Source organism: Acomys minous (assembly GCF_964271855.1).
Source record: "Acomys minous genome assembly, chromosome: 2".
NCBI lineage: Eukaryota > Metazoa > Chordata > Mammalia > Rodentia > Muridae > Acomys > Acomys minous.
In genome coordinates, this window is record NC_140484.1 from 113,677,964 (window position 1) to 113,703,528 (window position 25,565).

Genomic DNA, 25,565 nt, shown 5'->3' on the forward strand with positions numbered 1-25,565 from the left:
TAGTTTCATAACTGAATCCCACACTCACTCTTACGTGTACACATTACCTACAAACACTGTAAGCTAGGCTGAAAATAAGTACGAGACTTCTCAAAAAGTAAGGAATGGTGCTACCTTATGGCCCAATGGCACTGGCAAGGGCAGGTGTACCCCTAAAGGACTTACATCTTACCATGGAGATGCTTGCGCATCCATGGTTATAGCTGTAACACTCACAACAGCAAGGAAAGAAACTCTGTTTTTTAAAATATTTTTTGTTTAAAGAAAAATTGAGAAAACTACATACAGTTCCCATCATGACCTGCCATTCACCTGCTATTAGCATGTTATACACTACATTTGGTCACTACATCATTAGCCAAATGCCATAGTTTATGCACATTTCCTTAGTTTTTAACCTCCTGTCCTTTTGCGGTTCCAAGATCCTATCCAGGGCACTACATTGTATCAACTCATAATGTACGCTTGGCCTCTTCTGGGATGTCAAACATTTCGTTACTGAAATTGAAATATGTGCCTTTTTCAAAAATGCCATCTAACTTTTAGGTTTATTTTAACTTCTAACTTTATCTCTGTGTGACTCAAGCAGGTTACTTCAAACTTGAATTTCCACATGAATACTGTGAATAATTCTAAGACTGATACTGATACTAATACTAAAGAGAATTCTGTAGTCTTATATCTGAGCAAATGTTTCCCTTCTCTTCCCTATTAGCATGTATTTTATGGGGTGAGAATCCCCTCTCTCCATCTCTTCTGCTCTTTCTCTTTTTCTCCTCCACCCTCTCTATCTCAGTATCCTGCAGAACAGTACCTTCTCCAGGGGGGCCTCACATCACTCTGACCTGGAGTGACCTTCACTATGCCATCCCCTTCCATTCACACTCACCATGGAGTCTGCAATGGCTCACTGCAATGGATAATTTCTTTGCCAACCTGGTAAGTCTCCAAGTACTTGTGTTTACCATTTGGCATCATATCTCTCTCTGTTTTGGTCTCTATTCCTTCCACCTTCAGGCAGAAGCATGGATGCAGTTCAAACTGCAGTAGCTGCTGCTTAAGCTTAGATTAAAGGCACCCAGGGTCATCTTCTCTATAGCAGAACCATCCAGATTGCAAATGTCCACTGCTAAGGCCATGGTCAGTACTGCCAGTACCTAGCTGCTGCTGTGGGTAGAGCAAGGGGGCATGATTGATGGAAGAAGGCTTGCCTTCAAGGGTAGGGTCCTATTACAGCACCTTAGAAGAGGCCACAAGCACCCCATTATCTTCTCTCACCAGCTTAGGCATTCATGACAAGATTCCTAGGTCCTCTGCATAAACGGTATGGCTGAGGAACTTGGTGTTTTTATGAGATTCCTAACAGTAGGAGTGCTGGCTGTCTTTGACTCTTTTTGCCTGACCCTGTTTCTTCTACTAGATTGCATCATGCAGCCTTGATGAGATGGTATGTGCCTGGGTGTATTATAGCTTGTTTTGCTGTTTGGTTGATGTCCCTGGGAGGCTTGCATTTTTTTTTCTGAGGGGAGGCAAGTGCATTGGTAGGTGGACAGAGGAGGTGTGGTAGAGCATTGCAGGGGTGGGGGGTGGGGGGGATGAGGAGGGGAAGCTGCATAATATGTGAGAAAAGAAACAAAACAACAGATTCTACTAAGACCAACAACACACCCATCCAGAGGTTCTTCTTTCTTTGGCTATCAAATACCATGGAGGTTGTGCACAGATGCATGTGTGTGCTTGCATACATATGTGTCCTCATGCATGCACTCTTTCCTTATTCTACAAATCCCCTAAAATGTTTGCTCTACATTGGGAAATGAGTCCAGGTCCCATTGAGTACCTGCATAGTAAGATATCACTCTATAAAGAAATGCCTTGTTTTGTTTTGAGGCAAGGTCTCATGAGATCTAGGCTGTCCTCAAACCTGCATGTAGCAAAAAAAAAAAAAAAAAAAAAAAAAAGCTTGGACCCCTGATCCTATTACTGCTCTCTCTTGTGTGTAGGGAGTACAGGCGAGTGTCACCATGCCTGATTTATGTGGCTTCAGGAGATCAAGCTCAGAGCTCAATGCATATTAGGCAAGTACTCTACCAAATGGGCCACATCCTCAACCTTAAATTTTGGACTTTGAAAGTTGCTTCAATAGTGAGGACATAGAAGACTAGGAATGAACTTAGTTTCTAGGTGAAAGATACTTTCTTGAGTATTAAAATGAGATTTCAAAACAAAGAGGCCTTACTGTTCATAGTTTCCAAGAAAACAGAAGAATACAAAAAGAGCTGGCATTTTCTGTAAGTCGGCTGCTGCAGGATCCCCACCCATTACTATCTACAGACTGTGCTGAAACCCTGGGACAGCATAGCTCTGTTCTGCACATACATGGGACGCATCTCAGTAAATAGAAAATTCCTGAAACCACAACCCATGCCATCTCCTTGTCTGCTTCTCTAAGATACCCAGTCACTTCTAAGATGCCAAAAACAAAAAACAACCCCCCCAAAAAAAACTTTCCTCTGTCCCAAAACACAGAGGTGTTTTTGTGAAAAGTACTGTTACTGTACCAGAGGCACCAGAAAGGTGCCTAGTGGTAAAGGTTCCGCAACTGTTCTACTATCTCAATGCTTTATAAATTAAAATTGTCAAAAGAAAGTAAGCATCTGTTATTGAGCTGTAGTTAATTTATCTTATTCTTGGGCCTGTAAACGTAACTTTGTTAATCAAGTGCATTGGCATATTCAGTTAATCCGGGTCTATGTTTCCCCGTGCCTGGGGTAGCTCAAGCCTTTGAAGACCTCCTTTTGTAGACATCCTAAGCAGTCGGTGTTTCCACAAGATGGCACAATTGAAAAGCTCACAGTGCTCTCTGTTTTATTTTTCTCTCTTGTGTTTTTTGTGTGTAGCAGAACCCTAACTTCTGTCTCGGATTAGACACCTGATTTCATAATCTTTTGACATTTATATCAAATTTTCTGTAGTTGAAAATTTTCCTCCACTAAGAAGCTATTTCCTCCTGATTGTGCCTGCTACCTTGATGGCCCATCTATTTATGTACTATATGCAAACCCTGTTCTGGCATATCTGTCATCATCGGCCTTTTCCCCAAAACAGGTCCTGACCTGTCCCTTTGTTACCTCTGTGTTGGAGAGCTGGAACCATGGTTGTTTCCCATAGGTAAAGATCTCCCAAAGGATAACCCCAAAGCTCCACACATCGCTCTCTGTGGTGAACTTCCGGTACATGATGCTTTCAGGGGGCATCCAGCGGATGGGGAGCATGGTGTGTCCTCCCACCTAAAAAGGGCAAAGACAGAGGTGCCAGATAGAGTTACCAGATGGCCATAACCAACCAGAAGTCTATACCCTCTTATATAAATGTACCCTCCATGCATTGACTCTAGGCAACCTGAACTCATAGGTGAATGGGGATGCTGACATCAGTGAACATCAGAATGGGAGCAGCTATAGAGCGGACCTGAAGGAAGAAAGCAGACTTTTAACACAGAGGGGGAAAACTAAAAAGTGATCTGAAACAAGAGAGAAGGTTTAAGAGTCTGGTGCTAGAATAATATCTTAAAATTTTCCTTATAAAGAACTCTCCAGAAGGAGGCAAGGAGAATCATGACATGGGCCTCTAAGCATCAGAGTGGTCACAAATGTTGAGAAAGACCTCTTGACAAAGGGGATCAAGGTACAAATATACACTACAAACACCTAGTCTTGTAAACTATTACTTTCAGTTCCCAGTTAAATCTCTCAGCACAACCTGGTACCCATGCCTCACGTGAAGAGGACAGAGATTTCCAGAAGCCTGTAAGCCCCTGTATTAATAAGAAACTGGGTGGAAAAAAAGGAATACCTTGCCAAAATGCTTAGTAAGATACATCACAGAGAATACCGTCTTTAAAACAGCCTCAAGAGACACTGGGCATTTGTGGGCTTACCCCCGAGATTCAAGAGGAAGAGAAGGTGACCGAGAAAGGCAGACATTTGGAATATGACTGAGGGAAAAGCGATGCATCAATATTCACTGTTGAGTAGGTTAAAGATCTTAGCACACATGAAGAAAGTTCACAGCATGTTGCAAACCTCAGGGATGAACTACATCATTGCTAAGCAGAATGTCAGAAGTCAAATCTTTCAGTTAATAAATGAATTTTGTTGTGAAAGTGCTTGTGGCTGGCTTGATAAGAAAACAGTTCTGTGTCTGTGTCTCAGTAAACTGTGGACACAAACATCTTTCCCTGATGGACCAGTAGGAAGGACATCAGCAATGAGCACTGAAAAGCAAATGGCTACAGAGATGAAAACCTCATATCTAAAAGAAGTGTGTGTGTGTGTGTGTGTGTGTGTGTGTGTGTGTGTGTGTGTGTATGCATGCGCATGCCACTGGGAACATTTTTAAAAAGGAATCAGCCTTCTGGATTTGTAGAAAAGTCACTCTTAACCTGGGATTTTTGAAATCAGCATAGCTTTGTATCATCTGTAAAACAATACAAGATGTTTCTACCTGAAAAGCAAACGCTAGGACTCTTCACCAAACACAGGCTTTCAAAGAAAATAAACAAAACCAAAAGCACCAGAAATGAAGAGAGTAGGGTCCTAGAAGGACAAAGAAATCCAAGATATGTGGTGACCTGAATTCTACAACCACAGAACAAATAGACAACAACAGCGCACTTTAAATCTAAATAACACTTTCTAATTTGGTGGCTAAAGGTAATACAATAACTAATAAGAGCTTCCTATAAAATAGAAACATAGAGTAAATAATATTACCAATAATGTTAATAGTACTACTGTTGCTACTGCTAACCTAATTATGGAGGATGAAATTTCCATATAATTTTAACCATAAGTGCCGTGGAGAGTAGATACAGAAATAATTAAAAGCCCAATAAAGACTTTATCATTAAGAGAGGCAGGGAAAGCACTAACAGATACCAATCACCTATTGATCATAATAATTCACACTTAAATATGCTTATGAAAAACTTTAAGTGGTTTCTAGAAGAATAAAAATACTACATAGAGCTTCACAACAATTTTCAGGAACATAGTATCAAAATCTTTCATCTTACAGAAAACACTGCAAAGAAAGGAAAGCAGAAATTATGAACAAAATACAAAATGGAAGTAAAGCCTGATATTCTGTGGACAGTAAACATAAATGGATTATTACTACCTCTAACATAGAAGGAGACTTTAGGTTAGAAATCAAGGTTCATGTTATTTTGACAAGATGTATTTAAAACAAGATTACAAAAAAATATTGAAAATAAAGCAATGAAAATATCAGCAATAAAAGTAAAATATAATTGACCATATGTGTGTGTGCACACACACATGCGTGCATACACACACACACACACATGCATACAGGCAAGCATCTATTATACATGTAGGTGTAGATGAATGGACAATTAAATCTCCTTTATTAATTTGTTCTTAGACATTTTGTATTTTTTCTTAGGTGTAGTTGAGAAATGCTGAATGTCAACAATTTAAAGTTAGAAAGGCCTATGTCATAGTTAGTTCTAATTGAATGGTATGTAGTGTTGTAAAAATTCACCATTATCATAATTGTGAACTTGTGTACTCCAGCTACCATAGCACCACTGTGCGAAATATATATACATATAAAGAGTAAAATATTATAAAATTAAAAAACTAATAAGGACATTACAGTGAAACACTAAAACTAATACACACCAAAATTATCCTTTTTTTAAATTTATAAAATCCAATCACATATTAAACCTCAAAGGAAATAGGAAATTTCAATGAAAAAATAAGTCATAATAAGAACAAAAATATTTTCCATAGCAAATAAAGCAAAGTATAAAGGAATAATCTATTAAGCAGTTTATTAGGAGCACTAAAATTCTATTTGCTTAAAATAATATTTAAAGCTATTTATTATAGAATGAGCTAAAGTCCTATTCAGTGAATCCTATGGAATATAATTAAAGTAATCTTTAGAAAAATATGTAGAATTTAAATATTTTTAGAATAATTAAAATGCAACTTAGCTAAGATTCAATTTTAAAAAGAGGTAAAGGAGAAAAAAATGAAAAAATTTAAAAAAAAATTAAAAAAAAATAAAAAGAGGTAAAGACCCTAAAAAACTATAAAGAGGATAATAAGAAATAAACAATGAAGACAAAATTAAAAAAAAACAAAACTGATTTGCTATAAATCAAAACAATGCCCAAACAAGCAGACAAAAAAAAAAAAAAAAAAAAAAAGACAAAGCTCTTACTTGATCTATATAATGAATTGCTTGTCTTCCAAAAATCATAAAAACCTTTGGCAAGGTTAATAAGCAATGTAAAAGAAAAAAGGGTAAAATTATTTTTTAAAAAATAAAAAACAATAATTTTTAAAATACAAGTTCAAGTATTGATTTGCTGGAAATATTAATGAAATAGAAAAACATAGAAAATTTGAGACCAAGGTATTAAAACTACAGCAAGTAAAACCCACATGTGATGAACATAAAATGGTGGTCTTGTATGTGAGTTATAGTAAAGTTTTCCAATCTGTACTTTTCCAATGTAAAAACATAGACACTTTCTCAAACCACTCTGTGGTATAAATGTCCTTAAAAGCAGAATCAGTCTAACAACACGGAGCCTCAAATATATAAATACAGATAAAGAAATTTATTCTATATGTTCTTATAAAGCAATCTATGCTCTAAATATAATCACCAAATATGAATAACTTATTCAAAATATATCACAAGAATAACAACCTTAGGAAACCTACTGTTCCATTTGGCTAATTAAAAAGTAAATAAAGAAAGAAAAAACATTCATTCTTTAAAAAGATGCTACACTTTTCCAGCCCTGCTTTCTGGTTGGAAACCTTAATCTATTAGTAAGAAAAGGACATGTTCCATATCACAATACTGATAAACCTGAAGCACAGAAGGCACATTCTTCCATTGATTTTGTGAAACACTGTCCACGAAATTCCAACCAAGGTAATATAGTAATTCTTTTGTTGAGTGGAGACAGTACCAAACTGGCTTCTAAATACATATCTTTGTGTAGCTAATGGTACTTAATGCAGAAACTAAAAAGGCATCAATGTGCAGAGAATAAGTAACTGTGAGAGGTCAGCCACAATGGTACATCTATCACACCTCCTCGTCAAGGCTCAGGGACCATCAAAGGAGAGGGGGAGCAAAGAGTATAAGAACCAAAACTGGTCAGTGAGGACCAGAGCAAGTTAGTGTCATCTGGACAGGACAGAAGCAATGCACTCTTGAGCTGACAGCAGCTGTGGGCACCTGCGCAAGACCTGCATGTGATCAAGCCAATCAGCATCTGGCATGAGTCCCCACCCCTAACTGAGATGTTATGGAAATTTGATGTTTTCTCTGTGGATGGACACACACAACCGGAAGTCTGTGAACAGCACAGAGTCAAGTCTATGTGTTAAATTTTTAAAGAGAGGACTCAAAGAGATTAGGGAGGTGGGGTAGGTCTTGAGGTGAGAGTTACAGAGAGGAATTGGGCATAAATATGACCATAAATATATATAGTGTGTGAAATTCTCAAAGAATTAATAAAATATTTATTTTAAAAATAAATATTTTGCAAAATGTTGAAACAGAAGATTCAAAATTGTCTGTTGTCTCAATATAGCACGGTTATTCAAAATAACTAACTATAAAGAAATGAAAATTATTATAGCTTTAGTAAGACACCCACATATAGAAAAATAAGAGCCAAACTACACTACTAGTCACCATAGTAATTCAAAACAGAATTGAAAATATAACTGTATAGTATCAACAAAGCACATAAAAACTCTGATATCTTACTTGGTTTAAAGTGTATAGGTTTGTGGGGATCAAATGTGGGCAGAAGAGGGCTGGGGGAGAAAAGGAAAACCAAAGGAGGAAGGCATCTCTGGGAGAAGCTGAGTATTTGCAACTGGGTAGGCTCCTCGGAGGATATGGGAGTGATTCTACCTGAGACACCTAACTGCGAGGGACATAGAGACTGAGGCCACCTCCAGTGGAGGGAGGGGGGACGCCAGCCCACCCATAAAACCTTCCACTCAAAACTTACCCTGCCTACAAGACATGTGGGCATAAAGATGGTGCAGAGATTGAGGGAATGGTCAACCAAGGACGGGCCTAACCTGACACCCACTCCATAGGAGAGAGCCAACCCCTGATGCTATTAATGATACTCTGCTGTGCTTGTACACAGGAGCCTAACATAACTATCCTCTGAGAGGCTCCACCCAGCAGCTGATCAAAGCAGATGCTGAGACCCACGAGCAAACATTGGGTGGAGCTCAGGGAGTCTTGTGGAGGAGTTGGAGGGTGGATAGAATGTTCTAGAGGGGACAAGAACTCAAGAAGACCAACAGAGTCAACTAACATAGGCCCATAGAGGCTTACATAGACTGAAGCACCAAACAAAAAGCACGCATGGACTGGACCTAGGCCTCCACACATACGTAACTGATGGGCAGCTTGGTCTTCACTTGGGTCCCCTACCAAGTGAAGCAGGGAGTGTCTCTGACATGGACTCTGTTGCCTGCTTTTGGCTCACTTTCCCCTCCTAACTCTAGACCGCCTTATCTGGTCTCAGTGGAAAGGGGTGTGCTTAGTCTTGCTGCGACTTGCTGTGCCCAAGGTGGATTTGTTTGGGGGTGGGGAGACTTCCCTTTTCTGAGAAGGGAAAAGGGGGAAAGAGGGAAGAGTGTGGGATCAGGTGGGACCGGGTGGAGAGGAGGGAGGGGGCTGTGATCAGGATGTAAAATGAATGAATAAATAAATAAATCTGACAAAACAAAACATATGTGTAGGTATATTCACATAAAAGAACACAAAACAGGGTCTACCCAAATGCAAGGTTCTATCGTTTTCTTGGATAAGAAGGTCTGGTGGGATAAGTCTCTCATTCATTCTTCAAATATAACTTAAAATGTCAGTGAAATATAAACTGAGAATTCCCAGTGGGAACTGACAAGATGAATCCAAACTTTCTCCAGAGTAGTGACTGCTTAATTAAAGGCTTGCTCAGCTGGAACAATAATGGGCATTTATTTGTTTTATCAGATAGCAAAACATTTTACTGCACTATGTAACGAACACCCTGTGTTTGCCATAGAAATAGACAGTATATTAATGTAACAAAATAGAAAGCCTGGAAGCAGAACCATGAATAAACACTGGAGTTTGATATATGAAATGGTGGGTTAGTAATTAAAGTGTAGGGACAATGAACTATTCATTTTTAAAAAATACACTTAGATACCTACCTCACACCATATACAAAAATCATTTCCAGATGGATTAAAGAGCTAAACATAAAAAACAAAATAATAAGAATATTAGAAGAAAACTTACAAAGGTATTTGTATAACCTCAGGAATAGAAGACCTTCCTACATGACATACACTTAAAAAGCCACAAAGGATACAATTTATAGACACAATTCATAAAAATCAAATAGCAAAGACAAAACTTCATAATTAGAAGACAAATGACAGAAATATCTTCTGCAACATATGTAACAGACACATCATCTTATTTATTATTATCAATAAACTGGCTTTGCTAAGCACCCCCAGGCTGGCCTGGAAGTCTCTATGTAAACCAGGCTTGCCTCAAGCTGGCAGAAGTCCTCCTACCGCTGCCTCCCCAGTGCTGGACAGACAAGAAATTAAAATCCATATGATTCACAGTGCTTCTGAGTGTTAGTTAAATAAGCAAACCAACAGACAGATGAGTAAAGACGAAGAGCAGACAAGCCACAAAATAGCTACACATGGCCACAAACAAATGAAAAGATGCTGAGTAAAAGAGCACAGACATGTATTTTAATGACACTTGATAAAAGCGGAGGAAAGGTTACTATCTGATCCTTGGGAAGAGGTGAGACCTGGTGCTCTGATACCAGCTGTGAGACTGGAATCTGCTTCTGAGGGCACAGTCTTTGGATTATCTGCCCACACTGAAGATGCGAGAGCCCTGGAGTCCACCCATTTCATTGTAGGAGTAGTAGAAAATTACTATCTTGTGTGTAGGCAAAAATATTTGGTTCAAGGCTTCCATTTTGTTGTTTTTAAAGGCATGGATATGTTTATTTTTAATGGAATAAGTGACGGTTAAAACAGAATATAAAAATGCTTTGTGTATTGATATCTAAGTATATCTAAGATAATAATGTAGTAAATAAAAATGCAATTCATTGATAAGTACATGTTGCCATTCTCATTCATGTAAAGACGGAAATACATAAATATAAGCAAATATGCAGTAATAGTATATAACTTTGTGAATGATATGAAAGGGTTCAGAAAGCCATCAAACCAGTAATTTTCTTTAGAGATGGAAGAAAGAAGGTTCCAGATTTCATTATGTGTATTTCTATATTGTTTAAAATGTTACAATGATCAGGTACCACATTTTAAAATGCCAAGATAAAAAAGTAGACATTTGAATAGACATAAACCAACAGATATAAGTCCATATAAAAATATCAGTTATGGAAAATAAGTATGCCTGTGACAGAATATACTAGAATGGTTTGTCTCACCTGGTTTCTTGAGTAAAAGCAAATAGAAGCCAGGAATACAAAAGCATTGCTCTGGGTGCATAATTTGAAATAATGGAGTCCTCTATTTGATGCTAGTATGTGTCTCAGTTGGTGGTTTTTATCTATAACACAGAAGAAGTTTTAAGTGGAAACTTCCATGTTCAGGAAAGGAGAAACCCAAGAGTGCGAGATGCAAACTATGATGAGCCTAAGTGTTTGAGCAGACAACTGACAGACGGAAACTAACTGGTCATGGAGGCCCCATTAGAAGACTCTCGTGGATAGCAGGGTTAACATGGGTGAGATTTATACTCCATTCCTGCAGGAGTAAAGTCTATAACGTAGCAAAACCAATGAAAAATTGGAAGCCAAGAAACCCTGAATTTGGCTGTGATTTTTGACAAGTACTTGGTTTTATGAACCTAAGTTTCCTCGGCTTCAAAATAAGACTTAGACAACGAGACTGCCTCGGGTGGTATCATGAATACAAAAACCTACTGGGTATCACTAAGTGCCAAGGTGTACACTTAGTGCTCACTGTGTACATCTGCACATACTCCTGGACAACACAGCAGATATAACTTCCTACAGTTCCCTTATTGCCCATATAAACCTATATTGATCTCCTTCCAGCATACCTGTCACCATTCTCCCACATTAAGGAGACTCGGTTTCGGAAAAATGTTCTAACCATTCCTAATGATTAAAAAAAGGAAATAGAAAAAGCACTTATTGGCAAATATCTCCACCCTAAAACACACCTAAATATAAGCTATTCAGAGCCACCTTCTTGAAGATAAGAACAATGCTAATGACTATGAATAGTGATGTCATATATTCTTTTATTTCATCCTGTTCCACTCCTGTGCAGCAGGTGCCTCTACTGTGGCCACATCACAGATGAACCCAGGATGACTTGCCCAGGCTGTGCATGGGTAATGCTAGCTTGCGATGGGAGCTCTCTAAGGGGTATCTTGAGGATCTTGAAGCTAAGCTTTAAAAAAGATGACATAAACTAATAAGGCCCAGTAGAGACGCTGAAGAGTGATTCCAGCAATACAAAAATGTGCAAAAATAGACCTTGGAATTAATTGCTGTTAGGAAGAAGATCCTGTATACTTCTAGAAACTTTCTCCCATGCCATCACTGCCACCCATTGTCCACTCTTTCACACCCTCACGGCATTAGTAAAGCCTAGAGGGAGGAATTGCTCTGTAGAGGTTTTGCTCATTGGGTTAGATGTGGGTCTGTAGGAATTAGGTAGTCATAGAGTCCCAAGATATGTTTTGTTTGCCTCTGTCACTGAACCTGTGCAGGATTCAACAGGGCCTTTGCTTCTTAGATCATCATGTATTCTGACTTAAGAATACAAAGCTTCTTTAATTATAAGTCTGTTTCCCAATAAAACCATCATCCCAGACAAACAGGACCAACATGACACACCTGTGCTTCCTCTGAAACATGATGTGAGGTGAAGTATGTCTCTCTTTTATATGATGTTATGACCCACCAGTGGATTCGGTCTGGTCATTCAGTACAAAGTCCCCTTTCAACTAGTAATTTTAGGAAATTTCCCCAAATCTATTATTTCATTAGTGGTTTTAAAAATGATGTTCTAATGATGGTATTCCTTCTGCATATATTAGCAGAAGGTCTATAAATACAAACTTCCTTTCATTTGCTATGTGATTGTATGATTGTAGCTTATATGAAGTGGGCAAGATGGCTGCTTGACTATTTTTCCTTTATGTAGTTTTTAGAATAATGAATTTACACCCTTGCATCGTGGTTTGAAGACATAGGCTTGAATAATTGAACCCTTGGTCACCAGTTTATTGTGCTCTTTTGAAAGTTAGGAAAACAAAAACAAAAACAAAAACCTTACTGAAGAAAGTGGATCCCCAAAGAAGGGTCTTGAGGTTTTATAGCCTAGCCCCTATTTCCTGAACACTCTTTGCTTTCTGACTGGCAAGCCGATATGGTCAGCTGCCTCATGCTCCTACTACAACTATACCTTCTTGTCCATGACAGCCTATAGCTGCTCACACTCTGAGTCAGAGTAAACACTTCCTCTCTTAAGGTGCTGCTTGCCAGTTACTGGTCATAGTGATAAGAAAAATGGACCCAGCATTCTCCAAGGGTCAGCACAGAGATCTTTGTTCTACTTCTGACAAACATTTTTAGGACTTGTTCTTTTTTTTAAAAACACGCACTTGAAGTGTTTTGGTCTACGGCAGTGACTATTTTCGATGCCTTGTTTCTTTCCATCTTTGGTCAATAGAAATTTCTTAAAGTTGTGCCCCTCTTTCTTCTCATATATCCCCAGAAGTCTTTGATAGCACCTTCGCTTTCTGACATGAAAGAATATTCTAGGCTCCTCTTGTACATTTCATATCAGAGCCTTTGAAGCAACTCTTTCTCCGGGGATTTCTGTATCTTTTTAATGCACAATGGACTTTTAGGACTAAAATACGGATGCTTGTGAGTGTGCAGTGCTACTAAGGTTATCATTTCTTCTGAGTCTTTATAGTGGGAAATTCAAAGTTGGAAAATCATTTTTGAAAGGGAAATTACAACACAAGTCCATGATTTTGCCTTATCCATACTCAAATTTAGGATTGCTTAGCTTCCTTGGTTTTATATTTCAGTTTTTCTCCGATGCTGAAAATCTTGATTACTAGAATCTAATAATATAATTTATTTAATTTTTCTTAACATATTAAACATTGTTAACATGTGATACTTTAAAAAAATTGTGGACTTATTCTCTCATATATTACATCCCAACCACAGTTCCCCCCTCCTTCTTCTCCTCAAAGCCCCTCCCACCTCCTTCGACCCAATCCACTCCCTTCAGAAAAGGGCAGACCTCCCAGGGATATCAACCAGACATGGCTTATCAAGTCTTAATAAGAGTAGGAACTTCCCCACATATTAAGGCTGGAAGAGACAACCAAGTAGGAGGGAAAGGGTCTCAAAAGAAGGCAAAGAGTCAGAGACAGCCCCTGCTCACTTTATTAGGAGTCCCATAAGAAGACCAACATATATGTAGTGGGCCTGGGTCAGACCCATGTAAGCTCGCTGATTGCTACTTTAGTCTCTGTGAGCTCCTATGAGCCCAGGTTAGTTGGTTCTGTGGGTTTTCTTGTGGTGTCCTTTACCCCTCTGGCTCCTACAATCTTTCTTCGCCCTCTTCCACAGACTTACCCAAGTTCCACTTAAAATTCAGAATTAATAAATGGGACTTCATACAACTGAAAAGCTTCTACAAGGCAAAAGACCCCACCCCTGGGCCTAAAGGACAGCCTACAGAACAGGAAAAGATTTTCACTACTTCACATCTGACAAGAGGGTTGATTTCCAGAATATAGAAAGAACTCGAGAAACTAGACATCAATAAACCAAACAATTCAATAGGGTACAGATCTAGACAGAGAACTATCAACAGGGAAATCTCAAAGGGCCAAGAATCACTTAAAGAAATGTCCAACAATGTTTTTGGTCAGGGAAATGCAAATCAAAACCGTTGAGATTTCATCTTACACCTATCAGAATGGCTAAGATCAAAAACACAAATGACAGCTCATGCTGGCGAGGATGTTGAGCAATGGGAACACTCCTCCATTGCTGGTGGGAGTGCAAACTTGTACAGCCACTTTGGAAGTCAATACTGTGGTTTCTCAGAAAACTGGGACTCGATCTACCTCTAGACTCAACTAAACCACTCCTGGGCGTATATCAAAAGAATGTTCCTTCCTACCACAAAGAAACTAGCTCAACTATGTTCATAGCAACTTTATTCATAGTAGCCAGAAACTGGGAAAAAGCTTATATGTTCCTCACCTGAAGAATGGATAAAGAAAAATATGGTACATTTATACAATGGAGTATTACTCAGCTGTTAAAAATAACATCATTAAATTTGCTGGCAAATGAATGGAAATAGAAGAAAATCATCCTGAGTGAGGTAATCCAGAAGCAGAAAGACAGTGGATATTAGCTGTAAAGTAAAGGATAATCATCCTATAATCCACAGACCCAGAGAGGGTAAATAACAAGGAGGGCTCAAGGGGGACCACGTGAATCTCCCTGGGGAGGGAAAATAGAACAAATATCTCAGGTGGACAGGGGGAGGGTGGGAGTGGAAACATGAGGGATCAAGCAGGGATTTGAGGGAGGTTAGAGGGAGAGAGTTCCAGGAGAGACAGCTGGAATAGGAGAGCATTTCAGGGGCAAGGTAGAAATCTAGTGCAATAGAAACTCCCAGGTATCTACAAAGGTGACCCTAGCTAAGACTCATAGTAATGGGGACAATAGAGCCTGAAATTGCCATCTCCTATAACCAGGCAAGACTTCCAGTGAAGGGACTGGGACACCAACCCAGACACAACACCTTCAACCTACAATTTGCCCTGCCTGCAAGATATGCCCAGGTAAATGTGGTGCAGAAATTGTGGGAGTTGCCAACCAATGACCAGTCCAGCTTTATACCCATGCTGTAAAACAGAGCCCATCCCCGACACTGCCTGGAGGGCCAGGACCCAGAGGTTGGATAGCCCAGAGACCTAGGTTAGAGCCAAACACAACTGGCCAAACAAAATCAATGAATTAATTTCTAATGATATTCTGCTATACTCATAGATTGGTACCTAGCCCAATTATCATCAGAGAGGCTTCATCCAGCAACTGATGGAAACAGGTGCAGAGACCCACAGTTGAACATTAGTGTCACTTCCTAATTATATTTTTAAAATCTATACACAGTTTTAACATAAAACCATCTATACTGCTCTCAGTTATTTCTATCCTTAAGATACACTGAACTAGAGAAATGTATAAAGTATAACTTCATCTTAACCCTTTCAAAGTTGTCATACCAACAGATTTTTCTATTTTATTTCTTTTTTTTTTTTTAGTTTAGAAATATTTTTCACTTTTCATTTTCCAACATATTTCATGTCAATGTTGATCATTTTTAAAAATGAACCATAATTTCAATCTCAAAAGCACAAGATCTTTTTGCATAAATTACATAAATACCCTTGGTCTAGTATCGTTCTTGCCACTAGGCAACCCTACTCCCAACCTTCCTATAAAACACAATATTAGTTTGTTCTATCTTATTTTCCTTTTTTGGTTTTGTTCTTTTTAAACAAGCACATATTGCTTCTAATTAATTTCTCTGTTCTGTGCTTTGCATTCTCTATAGGCATTCACTCCTCCCTTGAAGAACTATACAGGACTCCACCGTGTGTGCCAAGTCCTTAGTTTATCAAGTCAGCTCCAATGACAGAAGGAGAGTGTATACTTGCTGCTCTGACCCAAGTCTGCCTAACACTTGGTCCCATGGAAGGCGTGAGAGACAGAGAACATTGTCCACGGAAGTGATTGCACACCTGAGTTTGCAAAGCTTGGAGATGCATGAAGACCTCAAAATATGTCCTCAGTGAGGATAGTTTTGAGGTGTTTTAAAGATCATCAACTCTTATATGTACCTTTTCCAAATGAATTTAGAACTCCCAGTGGTCTAGTAATGTCTCTGGTAGTTAGAACACAATTCTTGCAATTTCTTAAAATAGATAGATGATAGATAGATAGATAGATAGATAGATAGATAGATAGATAGATAGATAATAGATAGATAGAGAGGTAGGTAGATAAATAGATGGATAGATGAATAGATAGATAGATGAATAGATAGATAGATAGATAGATAGATAGATAGATAGATAAAAAACTAAAACTAGTGGAGAAATAAACATAAAAGGTTATCATGTGAGATAAAATAAAATAATTCTTTATAAGACACCAATATATATGCCCTAGGCAAATAATTCAAAGACTTGAGTGACATGCCAATAGAAAAAAATTCTTTTTCTACACACACACACACACACACACACACACACATAGAGAGAGAGAGAGAGAGAGAGAGAGAGAGAGAGAGAGAGAGACAGAGACAGAGACAGAGACAGAGACAGAGAGACAGAGAGACAGAGAGACAGAGAGACAGAGACAGAGACAGAGACAGACAGAGACAGAGACAGAGACAGACAGAGAGGGAGAGAATTGATCCTGAATCATCCTATGTATTAACAATAAATAAGTTCCTCAATAATGCATGTGGTAATTTGTAAATAGAGGAAATAAATCTGCATTCATATTTTACTTTTATCTTCCACAGAGCTGGGATATACAGCTATTATTTTGATCTACTGCTCATTTCTGATCATTGCCAATAATTGTAGGGATACTCATTCCAAAAAAAAATCTCTTAACATTTAGAAACTTATGGTCACTGGACATTAAAAATTAAATTTAAATATTCACACACATTTTTGTCACAGTAAACGATGATAGAGTAGCCAATAAAGGGCTTTCAAGCATAAAAATAAATTACATAAAGATAAAATTCAGTGTGGTAACTGGAATGAAAATATAAATTCAAGAAGAAAAAGGAGCCATGTAAAAATGGCTGTTTAAGAATTTGTTCATGTGTTAAATAGATGATGTACCAAATTGCTCTTGGTATTTAAACTTCATTAGATGCATTAAAGGAATGATGTATTTTTTAATGTCAGTGTTTACAATATCTGGAAATGATGGCAGCATTTGAAACTTTTTTAAAAGGTTGCAACCAACTATATAGAAGGTTTCTCAGTGACAACTTTAAATGTGTAAGAGGCATGCATAGCTTTTTAAATTTCTTTTGAGATCATAAAAGTTTAGGGGGGTCTCAAGTCTATAACATTTACATGCAGAAATGAATTGTTCTGTCTCTCTTATCCCCCTCATGTCTACATATCACCCATTTCCAAAGGGAGATAATCAGAAAAAAAAAAAAAAACAAGGGAACCATTTTAATCAGCCTGCATGTTTGCTTCAGACCTGTGAGCACTCTTCTTTCATGGTAGCCCTGAGTCCTCAGTCTCAGCTGCACCCTTGTACACTGAAAGTATGTAAGGTAGAAAAATGCCAAGGGTCCAGCAGCTGCAGGTGGCCAGCTCCGGTTCTTCTTGTGTGTAGACTGATGTAGGGAATTCCCATACTTCCTACTTCCTCCCCCACAGCTCCCCCCATCTCTCCTGAACAGGAAATTATGTTTGTGTATTTCCACTGAAAGGTTCTTACTTTGCTGTCTTCAGGCCATTGTCCTAAGTCAAAGAGAAACTCGGCTAAGCTTTAGGAGGTCCTTGTGCCTCTGTCTATTACAAGGACAAAGGAGCACAAAATCACACAGATTCCTTCTTCTCACCCAGACACTCAAATCATCTAACCTCACACAACACTGGCTAGATAGGAGACATGGTAACCCATATTCCAAATAGATAACCCGACACCCAGCAAAGAAGAATAAACACATATCCACAGGGCAGAGTATTTCTGGAAACAACTCAAACCTCTTCTGTATGGAAGGAATATGGGCCAAGCCAGACTTTCTAAAGGACATAATTAGGTAACCTATCTTCTTTGAGAACTCAGCTATAAAGACCAAATGATCTAATCACCTGAAGACTGCCACTCTCTGCCGGTGCATTATTTTTTATTTATTTACTTTGTTTTAGTGTTCCTCAATTGCATGTCTTATCTCAGAGATAATTACCCACGTGCAGTTAAGAATCAAATCAAACGTCGCCTGAATAGTCTGTTTAACACTTAATAAAAACTCCAAAGAGGTTTGCCTCTTGCTTCCTGCTGGGCCATGTCCAAGAGATCCATAATCAGGGACATCTATCACCTTGAACATGACACTAGCTATGGTCCTAGGAGTCAACACTACAGAGTCCTCCTGCTCTGGAATTTGAGGGTTTCATACATAAAGTATGCACACTAGTGTTGATTACACAGAAAATACTGTGTGAGCACACATTAACACATGAGGAGGAAGGATGTCTAGGTGACTATATATGTACAGAATAGTGTGTGTGCTTTGTGAGGACAGTAGTGGATCCTGATACAGACACAGGCCTTCTGGGCATGCTCTGATTAAAGGAGGCTGATGAATACTCCCTTGTGCATTAGTTGAAATAAATGCTCTATGTTCTGTTCCCTTAAAAAAATTTTTTTTTTTTGCCTCAAGACAACAGAAATAAATGTTTTCACTCTAAGGCAATTGATTAGCTTTGTTGACAGCTTCAAACATTTTTGGACATCAGAATCCTTTCAGGAATAGATGCTGCTCTGCTACTCACTGCTGAGAGTGCTACCTACTCTGACTCCTGGGCTCCTTAGAAGTTCCCTCCATATGAACATGGGAGACTTTCAGAGCCTGAGCGACATCAATTTGCCATTCTTAAACTATCATAGCCCCTATCTTTTCTCTGTCCTCTGCCCCTCTCTCCTCTCAGACTTCTAGCCAAATGTCACGGATACTATTCTTTGATTAAGCTGTTTGCCTTTCTTCCCAATCTGTTTACTTACTCATTCATTCATTCATTCATTCATCCATTCATTCATTAGCCATGACTCTTTGGTAGCTGAACCTAAAATGGGATAGGGCAGTGGAACATGGAGTTATCTGGAAAAGAGGATCCCATCTCCTTTAAGAAGGGCTGCTCGCTGGGCATGGTGGCACATGCTTTAATTCCAGCATTCGGGAGGCAGAGGCAGGAGGATGACTGTGAGTTCAAGGCCAGCATGGTTTACAAAGTGAGTCTAGGACAGCCAAGGATACACAGAGAAACCCTGTCTTGAAAACCATAAATAAATAAATAAATAAATAAATAAATAAATAAATAAAAATAAGGGCTGCTTCTTGCCCCTACAATTGTCTCCCCCAAGCCAATGGCCATTGTTATTTTTGTTCTTTCACTTTGTTGTGTTTCTCTAGTCCTAAGTCCATCTGAAACTTACTTCTCCCTCTGTGGATTCCCTCAGCATCCATACCTGGTGTTTTGTATCCAGGATTTCAGCATCTTGCTATTTGGTCTTTGTCATGGTCCTTGCATTCAAATTCCCCACCTTAGGCATCTACCTGTCACACTGCTGCCAGTGATTCCTCTTTCTCTCTAACTGTCCCTTCTCTTTCCTGTCCGAGCAGGTCTTCTTTCCAGAAAGTACAATTCTTTGTCTGTCTCACAGAATGAACCGAGCAGTGCTCTAGACACCCGCCCCTCACCAAGGCTCCCTTAACAAGCCCACGTTCCTTTCTGATGCCACTTGGACTGTCAGTCCTATCCTGCCTCCCAAGTCTGAGGGTCTTCGGAATCCAAGATTTAAAAATAACACTGAAGATGAAATTCCTGAACACACATGGATGAAAAAGTCTTTAGGAATTACCTACACAGACACGGAAATCTTGTCCATAAAAAGGCAGTGACAGATTTATTATGGTTATGTGAATATATCATTTGCCTGTAGTATATATACTTCAAAGTATATAACTGAAAAATCCCCACTTCAAGTCGTGTGAAAATGTTTGGTTCTATACTATGTTGATCAATCTTGGGTGTCAACTTGAATCTAGATTTAGAATCACCTAGAATACATACCTGCTATGTTTGTCTGTAAAGATATTTTCAGAGAAGTTTAACTAAAGGAAGACCACCCTGAATGTGGATGTCCCACCCCAACAGGCTAAGGTTTTAGATTGAACAAAAAGAGAAAAAGGAGGAAGCCAGAAGAGGTCATCTTTCTCTACTTCCTGACTGTAGACACAAAGTGACAAGCCACATCACACTCCCACATCCATGACCTGCAGCCATCTTGGATAGCATCCCTTAAGCATGAGCAAAAATAAGCCTTTTCCCCTCTTTTTTTTTTCAGTTGTTTTTGTCAGATATTTGTGTCACTTGTCTTAGTATTCTATTGCTGTGACAAGTCACCATGACCACAGCAACTCTTATAAAGAAAAGCATTTGGCTGGGGCTGGTTTACAGTTCAGAGGGTTAGTCCATTACCATCAGGGCAGGAAGCATGACAGTATGCAGGCAGACAGTGCTGTAGAGGGAGCCAAGAGTTCTATATCTGGATCTGGAGGCAGGAAGAGACAGTGCCACTGAGCATGGCTTCAGCTTCTGAAACCTCAAAACCCACCCCCAGTGACATACTTCCTCCAACAAGGCCACACCTACTCCAACAAGACCACACCTCCTAATGGTGTCACCTCTATGCCTATGGGGGCCATTTTCACTCAAACCACCACATCACCACAACAAGAAAGGTATCTAATGCTTATATTTGTCTTCTTCCTGCCTCTTTATTGCTCGATTTCAAGTTCCCGAGCAAATCATTTCTTCAGTTTGTGTGGATGAAGATTATATTGGTCTGAACATTATTTTGATTTTTTATAACCACAATGTATAAGTATACACTTACAAATGGCATGTCTATCTGTGAATTCACTCTGGATACAGAAATGCCCTGGCTCCCATGCCAGGAAACTCAGCACAAGAGACTGAGGCTTGTCTATGTAGATACGAGACCTCAAAATTGTCAGAACTGCTATTCTTGCTTTTGCCTCTCCACCTCTTCCCAAAAGCATGGCTGCAAGCCATCATCTCTCATTTTGGTTGACAAATTGAAGAACTCGACCTCAAGTTTAGGAGGTGCTTGGAGTTTTTTCCAAGAAAAAAATAGAGAGAAGCTTTACAAAGACATTAGAATGGGGCTCTCTCAAAGCAGGGCATAGAGGCAGCTTATGCAATCGGCATCCGTTTAGCACAATCTCAAAGGAAAGGCTGTCTGTATCTGAGCCTCTACCCCCAGGATTAGGAGAAATCCTCAGGGCCTCCCAACACTACAAGAAATGAAGAGCCAAGCTGTTTAGCAGTGTGAGCCTAGAGGATAAACAAGCCCATTGTGATTCATCCCAGCTCTCTCACCTAGAGCTGTATCTGCCAAAAGCAAAGTTCTTATATAGATGCTCCAGGAACACACACTTTTTTATAATGTCTTACCTCCCCCCTCCTTTCTAAATAGGGTTTAGATGATGGCATTAATTCCAAGGCCTCCCTGTCCTTTAGTACAATATATATATCTGAAAGTGTACACATTATATATATGAGAAAGAGAGAGAGAGAGAGAGAGAGAGAGAGAGAGAGAGAGAGAGAGAGAGAGAGCAGACACTGCATTGAAAAAATAATTTGGCCTTTGTTTTCCTTTCCAGATGCCTAGACTCTAGCCTCCTGGTTGCACTAAAATCTTCTTAGAGAAACAGCTTTTAAGATGTTATAAGAACTCAATTCATAGAACAAAGCTGGAGGTTTCAACTCAGTTCAGATTCATAGATCAAAGTGGATAACAAAGAAGTCACCCAGACCTCAAATATGAACACTAAGACCATACATACTATAAAGGAAGGCAAAAGCAGTCTGTTGACTGAGCCTAAATCTTTTTTTTAATTACCCAGTAATGCTCAAGTATTAGCATTTATGATTTATCGGGTTCCAATTTATATTCACACTGATTTAGGCCAAATTACAAATGATCTCTTTCAAACAAAGCTTTGCTTGGCCCAAAATCTTATTACCCTTCACACATTATGATAAGAGATATTGAAAACAAGTGTCATAGATCAAGGAAGCAGAAGGTCCAAAGCAGTCAGAGAGATGATGTGTAACTGAGCAGGGGCTGTATAGCAGTTCAGTGACCACAGAGTGGCTATCTTCCTCAAGGCTTGCCTCCTTGTGTGTGAAATGGGGACAGTCACGCACCTATTCAGAACATGTACTGAAACAAAATGAGGTAGTAAATACACATGCCCAGAGATCTGAATCTAAATCTTCCTTGCAAGCATTTCCCAAAGTTTCGTGGGTTGTAGACAATTTGCTCAGTGAGGCTCACAATAGTGAGGCAACCACAGTGGATAAGAAACCAGAACATGAATGAAAAGTCAGCCAGTCACTGGAAAAGATGAGCTAGAAGGGATGCATCACCATACTCCAAGACCTTTTCTTTGTGAGGGTTTTGGGTTCTTTGTTTGTTTGCTTTGTTGTTGGTGATGGTGGTGGTTTTTTGTTTGTTTGTTTGATTGATTGATTTTTTTGCTTTTGTTTTTTTCTTCTTTCTCTTCTTCTTTCTCTTCTTCTTCTTCTTCTTCTTCTTCTTCTTCTTCTTCTTCTTCTTCATTTAGTTCAAGACAGTAACACCAACAAATACTGGTCATAGTTTAAAGGGGGAAGTCAGGACTTGCATGACTGTCAGTCTGGATCCCTGCATCTTGTCTGTCTGAAAAAAAAGCCATGGCTACAGTATTCAGGAAAGGCAGCTAGAGTGAATCCCAGAGAGGACATGACTGGGCTAGCTAGAATATGCAACAATGTCATTTAGACTGGGCCTATGATCACATACTGAATGTGAAGCCCTATTGTAGAAGATGAAAGAAAAGCAAGATGAGTGGCTTTAAAAATATGAACTATAAGGAGCTAGAGAGATGGCTCAATGGTTAACATTACTTGCTAGTTTTGCATAAGACCAGCACTCTGTTCCCAGTATTCACATGGTAGCATCTCTATAATTCAAGGTCCACTAGGTCTAGCACCCTCTTCTGGCCTCCATGGGCACCAGGCACGCATGCAATGCAAATATATATATGTAAGCGTTCATACATATAAGATATAAGAAGCTAAACTATGAAACAATTTTTTAGGAAAAAAGCAAACTTAGTCAGGAATTAGCTCCGTTACTTGTTTTCTCAACAACATTAATAAAAGTACCAACAATTATGACTTTTACTATTGACTACCACAATTGCCTTCAAACAAACGAACTATATTCTTGAATTGGGTATCGTAAGTCTGGCTTCTGTTACCCAGTACTAGCCATGAACCCAGGATCTTGTACATACTACACAAAATATCATACCCCTAGCTATGATCCTAGGTCTTGTGTGTGTGTCTGTGTGTCTGTGTGTCTGTGTGTCTGTGTGTCTCTCTGTGTGTGGTTTGTTTGTTTCTGATTGCTCTCTTGCTTTCATTTCATTTTAAGACAAGGTCTTACTAAGTTGCTCAAGCTGACCTTGAAGTCACTCTGTGCACTCCATGCACAAGCATAACCCTCCTACCTCTGCATTCCAAGTCCTGAGCTTATAAGTGTGCATGCACAGTACATCCCTTGGATAATGATTTTACTATAGGAATCTGAACTGACACCAGATATATATATATATATCACAGATCTGATGAGAGAAAGAAGCTTTTTAACAATGCATGGAATATTCTTCCTCATGACCCAGTTGAGAACCCATTTCCAGGGATACTCACGAGAGCCTGCCTGCCTCCTCAGCTTTGGATAAGACACCTGGGCCAGGTGACCTTCTTAACAGATGTTCTTTCCTAATTCCAGGGCTCCACAATCCTAGTGCTCCTGACTCGCCATTTGTGAGGTTTGGCATATGGAAGTCATGTCTGGATGTTAGCAGGAGCCTGCACATTCACTCTCGGGGCCCTGCACTGCTGCCTCAGAAGAAAACAGCATAAAAACAGCTTCTGCTTGATTCCCCTGATCCCATTCAGCTCAGGGTTGAGGGCTAATTATGGAATATTTGTAAGAACAGCCATCAGCAGTCAGCTACCCTGACAAGAGCTAAGGAGCAGTGTTTCCTATAGTAGGACATCCTTCAGTGGCACGACACCTGCATCTTGACTGGCTGCCTCCAAACCAGCTATGAAGAGGTTCTACTCATTGTGGTCTTCCTTCTTCTTTTGGGAAGACTCTCTGGACACAATGCCTTTGTATAGAACTCATTCTCTCTGGAACAGGGATTCCTGAAAGCTTCCTGGGATGAGGAGAGAAAAGTAACTAGTGTGTGTTTGGGCCCAGAGGAGGGCTAAACTGAGGCAAGGACTAATACTTCTGGAAAACACAACAATCTGCATAGTTTATTCAGTGCCCCTGGGCAGGGGCAAGATCTCCTGATAGAATAATTGTTGGGTACAAAAGCATCTAAAGATGGAGAAAAGAACTACCTCCCTCCAAAGCAGCCCTCAAAGTAGGAATGGCATCAATATCACGATGCAGACACAAAGTCATAGCCAAGTTACTTGGCGACACATCACAGCATCCCCTTGAAGTCACAGCTTCCCCATAGGTTAATACTAATACCATTTGCCATGAGGATTAAGTGAAAACAGTCCATGGACATTTGGGCAGGATGCATAGAGCTTGGAAATTCTCAATACACACTAGCAAAGAACTGTCACAGTGACGGTTACAGGGTAGATGTGGGAGTGCCAGTCTATTGCTTTACTGTATGTGCCCATTTGCATAAAGCAATCTCTGAGCCCAGCATTTAGATAATTTAAGTGAGTGGGGGTAATTTTCTACGTGTAAGTAGATGAAGATGTTTGGTGGTCAAGGATGGTAGTGATTAGGCTAAATTACGGAATCAATTTCCAGTGTCCTTGGCTGCAGCACTTTCAATGTATAACTACCCCGAGGAAAGAGGAGCAGTCTTTTTCTGGTGTTGTGCTGCTGCAAAAAGCAAGCAAAGCCTTTGCTTCTCTTTTCCTCTGGACACTGACTTTCCTTCTCCAGTAAGGTCATGTACTACGGGGTCAGCAGATCGACCAGAAAGGCACAGCTGGAGGTAGGGGTAACAACCGTGACTCCCAGATCACTCCAAATTAGTCATTTTAGCTGGAGGGAGATCAGAGCCCTGGGGCCCCCCTTGTGTTTTATTAACTGCCAACTGAAAATGCCAGAAGGAGAGAAGGAAGTGCAAAGGAGGGGGAGGCAGGGGCCACTTTGCATATTTTAATTACTTCAGTAAACAATACATACCGCAGCAGAGACCTGTCATCCATAGCTGCATCCCAGGGCTAAGGAAAGTTGGAAGTGCATCATGGGAGATGAGACGGAGAGCAAGCAAAACCTGGGCACGCTCCAGGCTGCCTCATCTAACCTCACTGATGGCTGCTGGAGCAACTCAGATGAGGGTCAGGACAATGGGACTTTGCATACCCCAGAGCTTTCTTAAGAACTTAACGCACCTGTTCAACCAGTGGAAAATGGGATGCTTCTCTGAGTCATGAAACACAAGCCTTTCATCCGAGAGGACGGA

At 39.6% G+C, this 25,565-nt stretch overlaps 1 protein-coding gene across 7 annotated transcripts in view; it reads right to left on the reverse strand.

The window, feature by feature from the left end:
• Positions 1-25,565, reverse strand: part of NTRK3 (neurotrophic receptor tyrosine kinase 3) — a 403,447-nt gene that overhangs the window by 18,824 nt on the left and 359,058 nt on the right. For 6 of the 7 annotated variants that reach the window (XM_084773602.1, XM_084773598.1, XM_084773597.1 and 3 more), the window contains one exon: positions 3,132-3,290. In XM_084773602.1, coding sequence (XP_084629728.1) covers positions 3,132-3,290 — 159 coding nt within the window. Of the gene's footprint in view, positions 1-3,131; positions 3,291-9,284; positions 9,327-25,565 lie in introns of all 7 variants that reach the window. The other variant, XM_084773600.1, reaches the window with a different exon arrangement.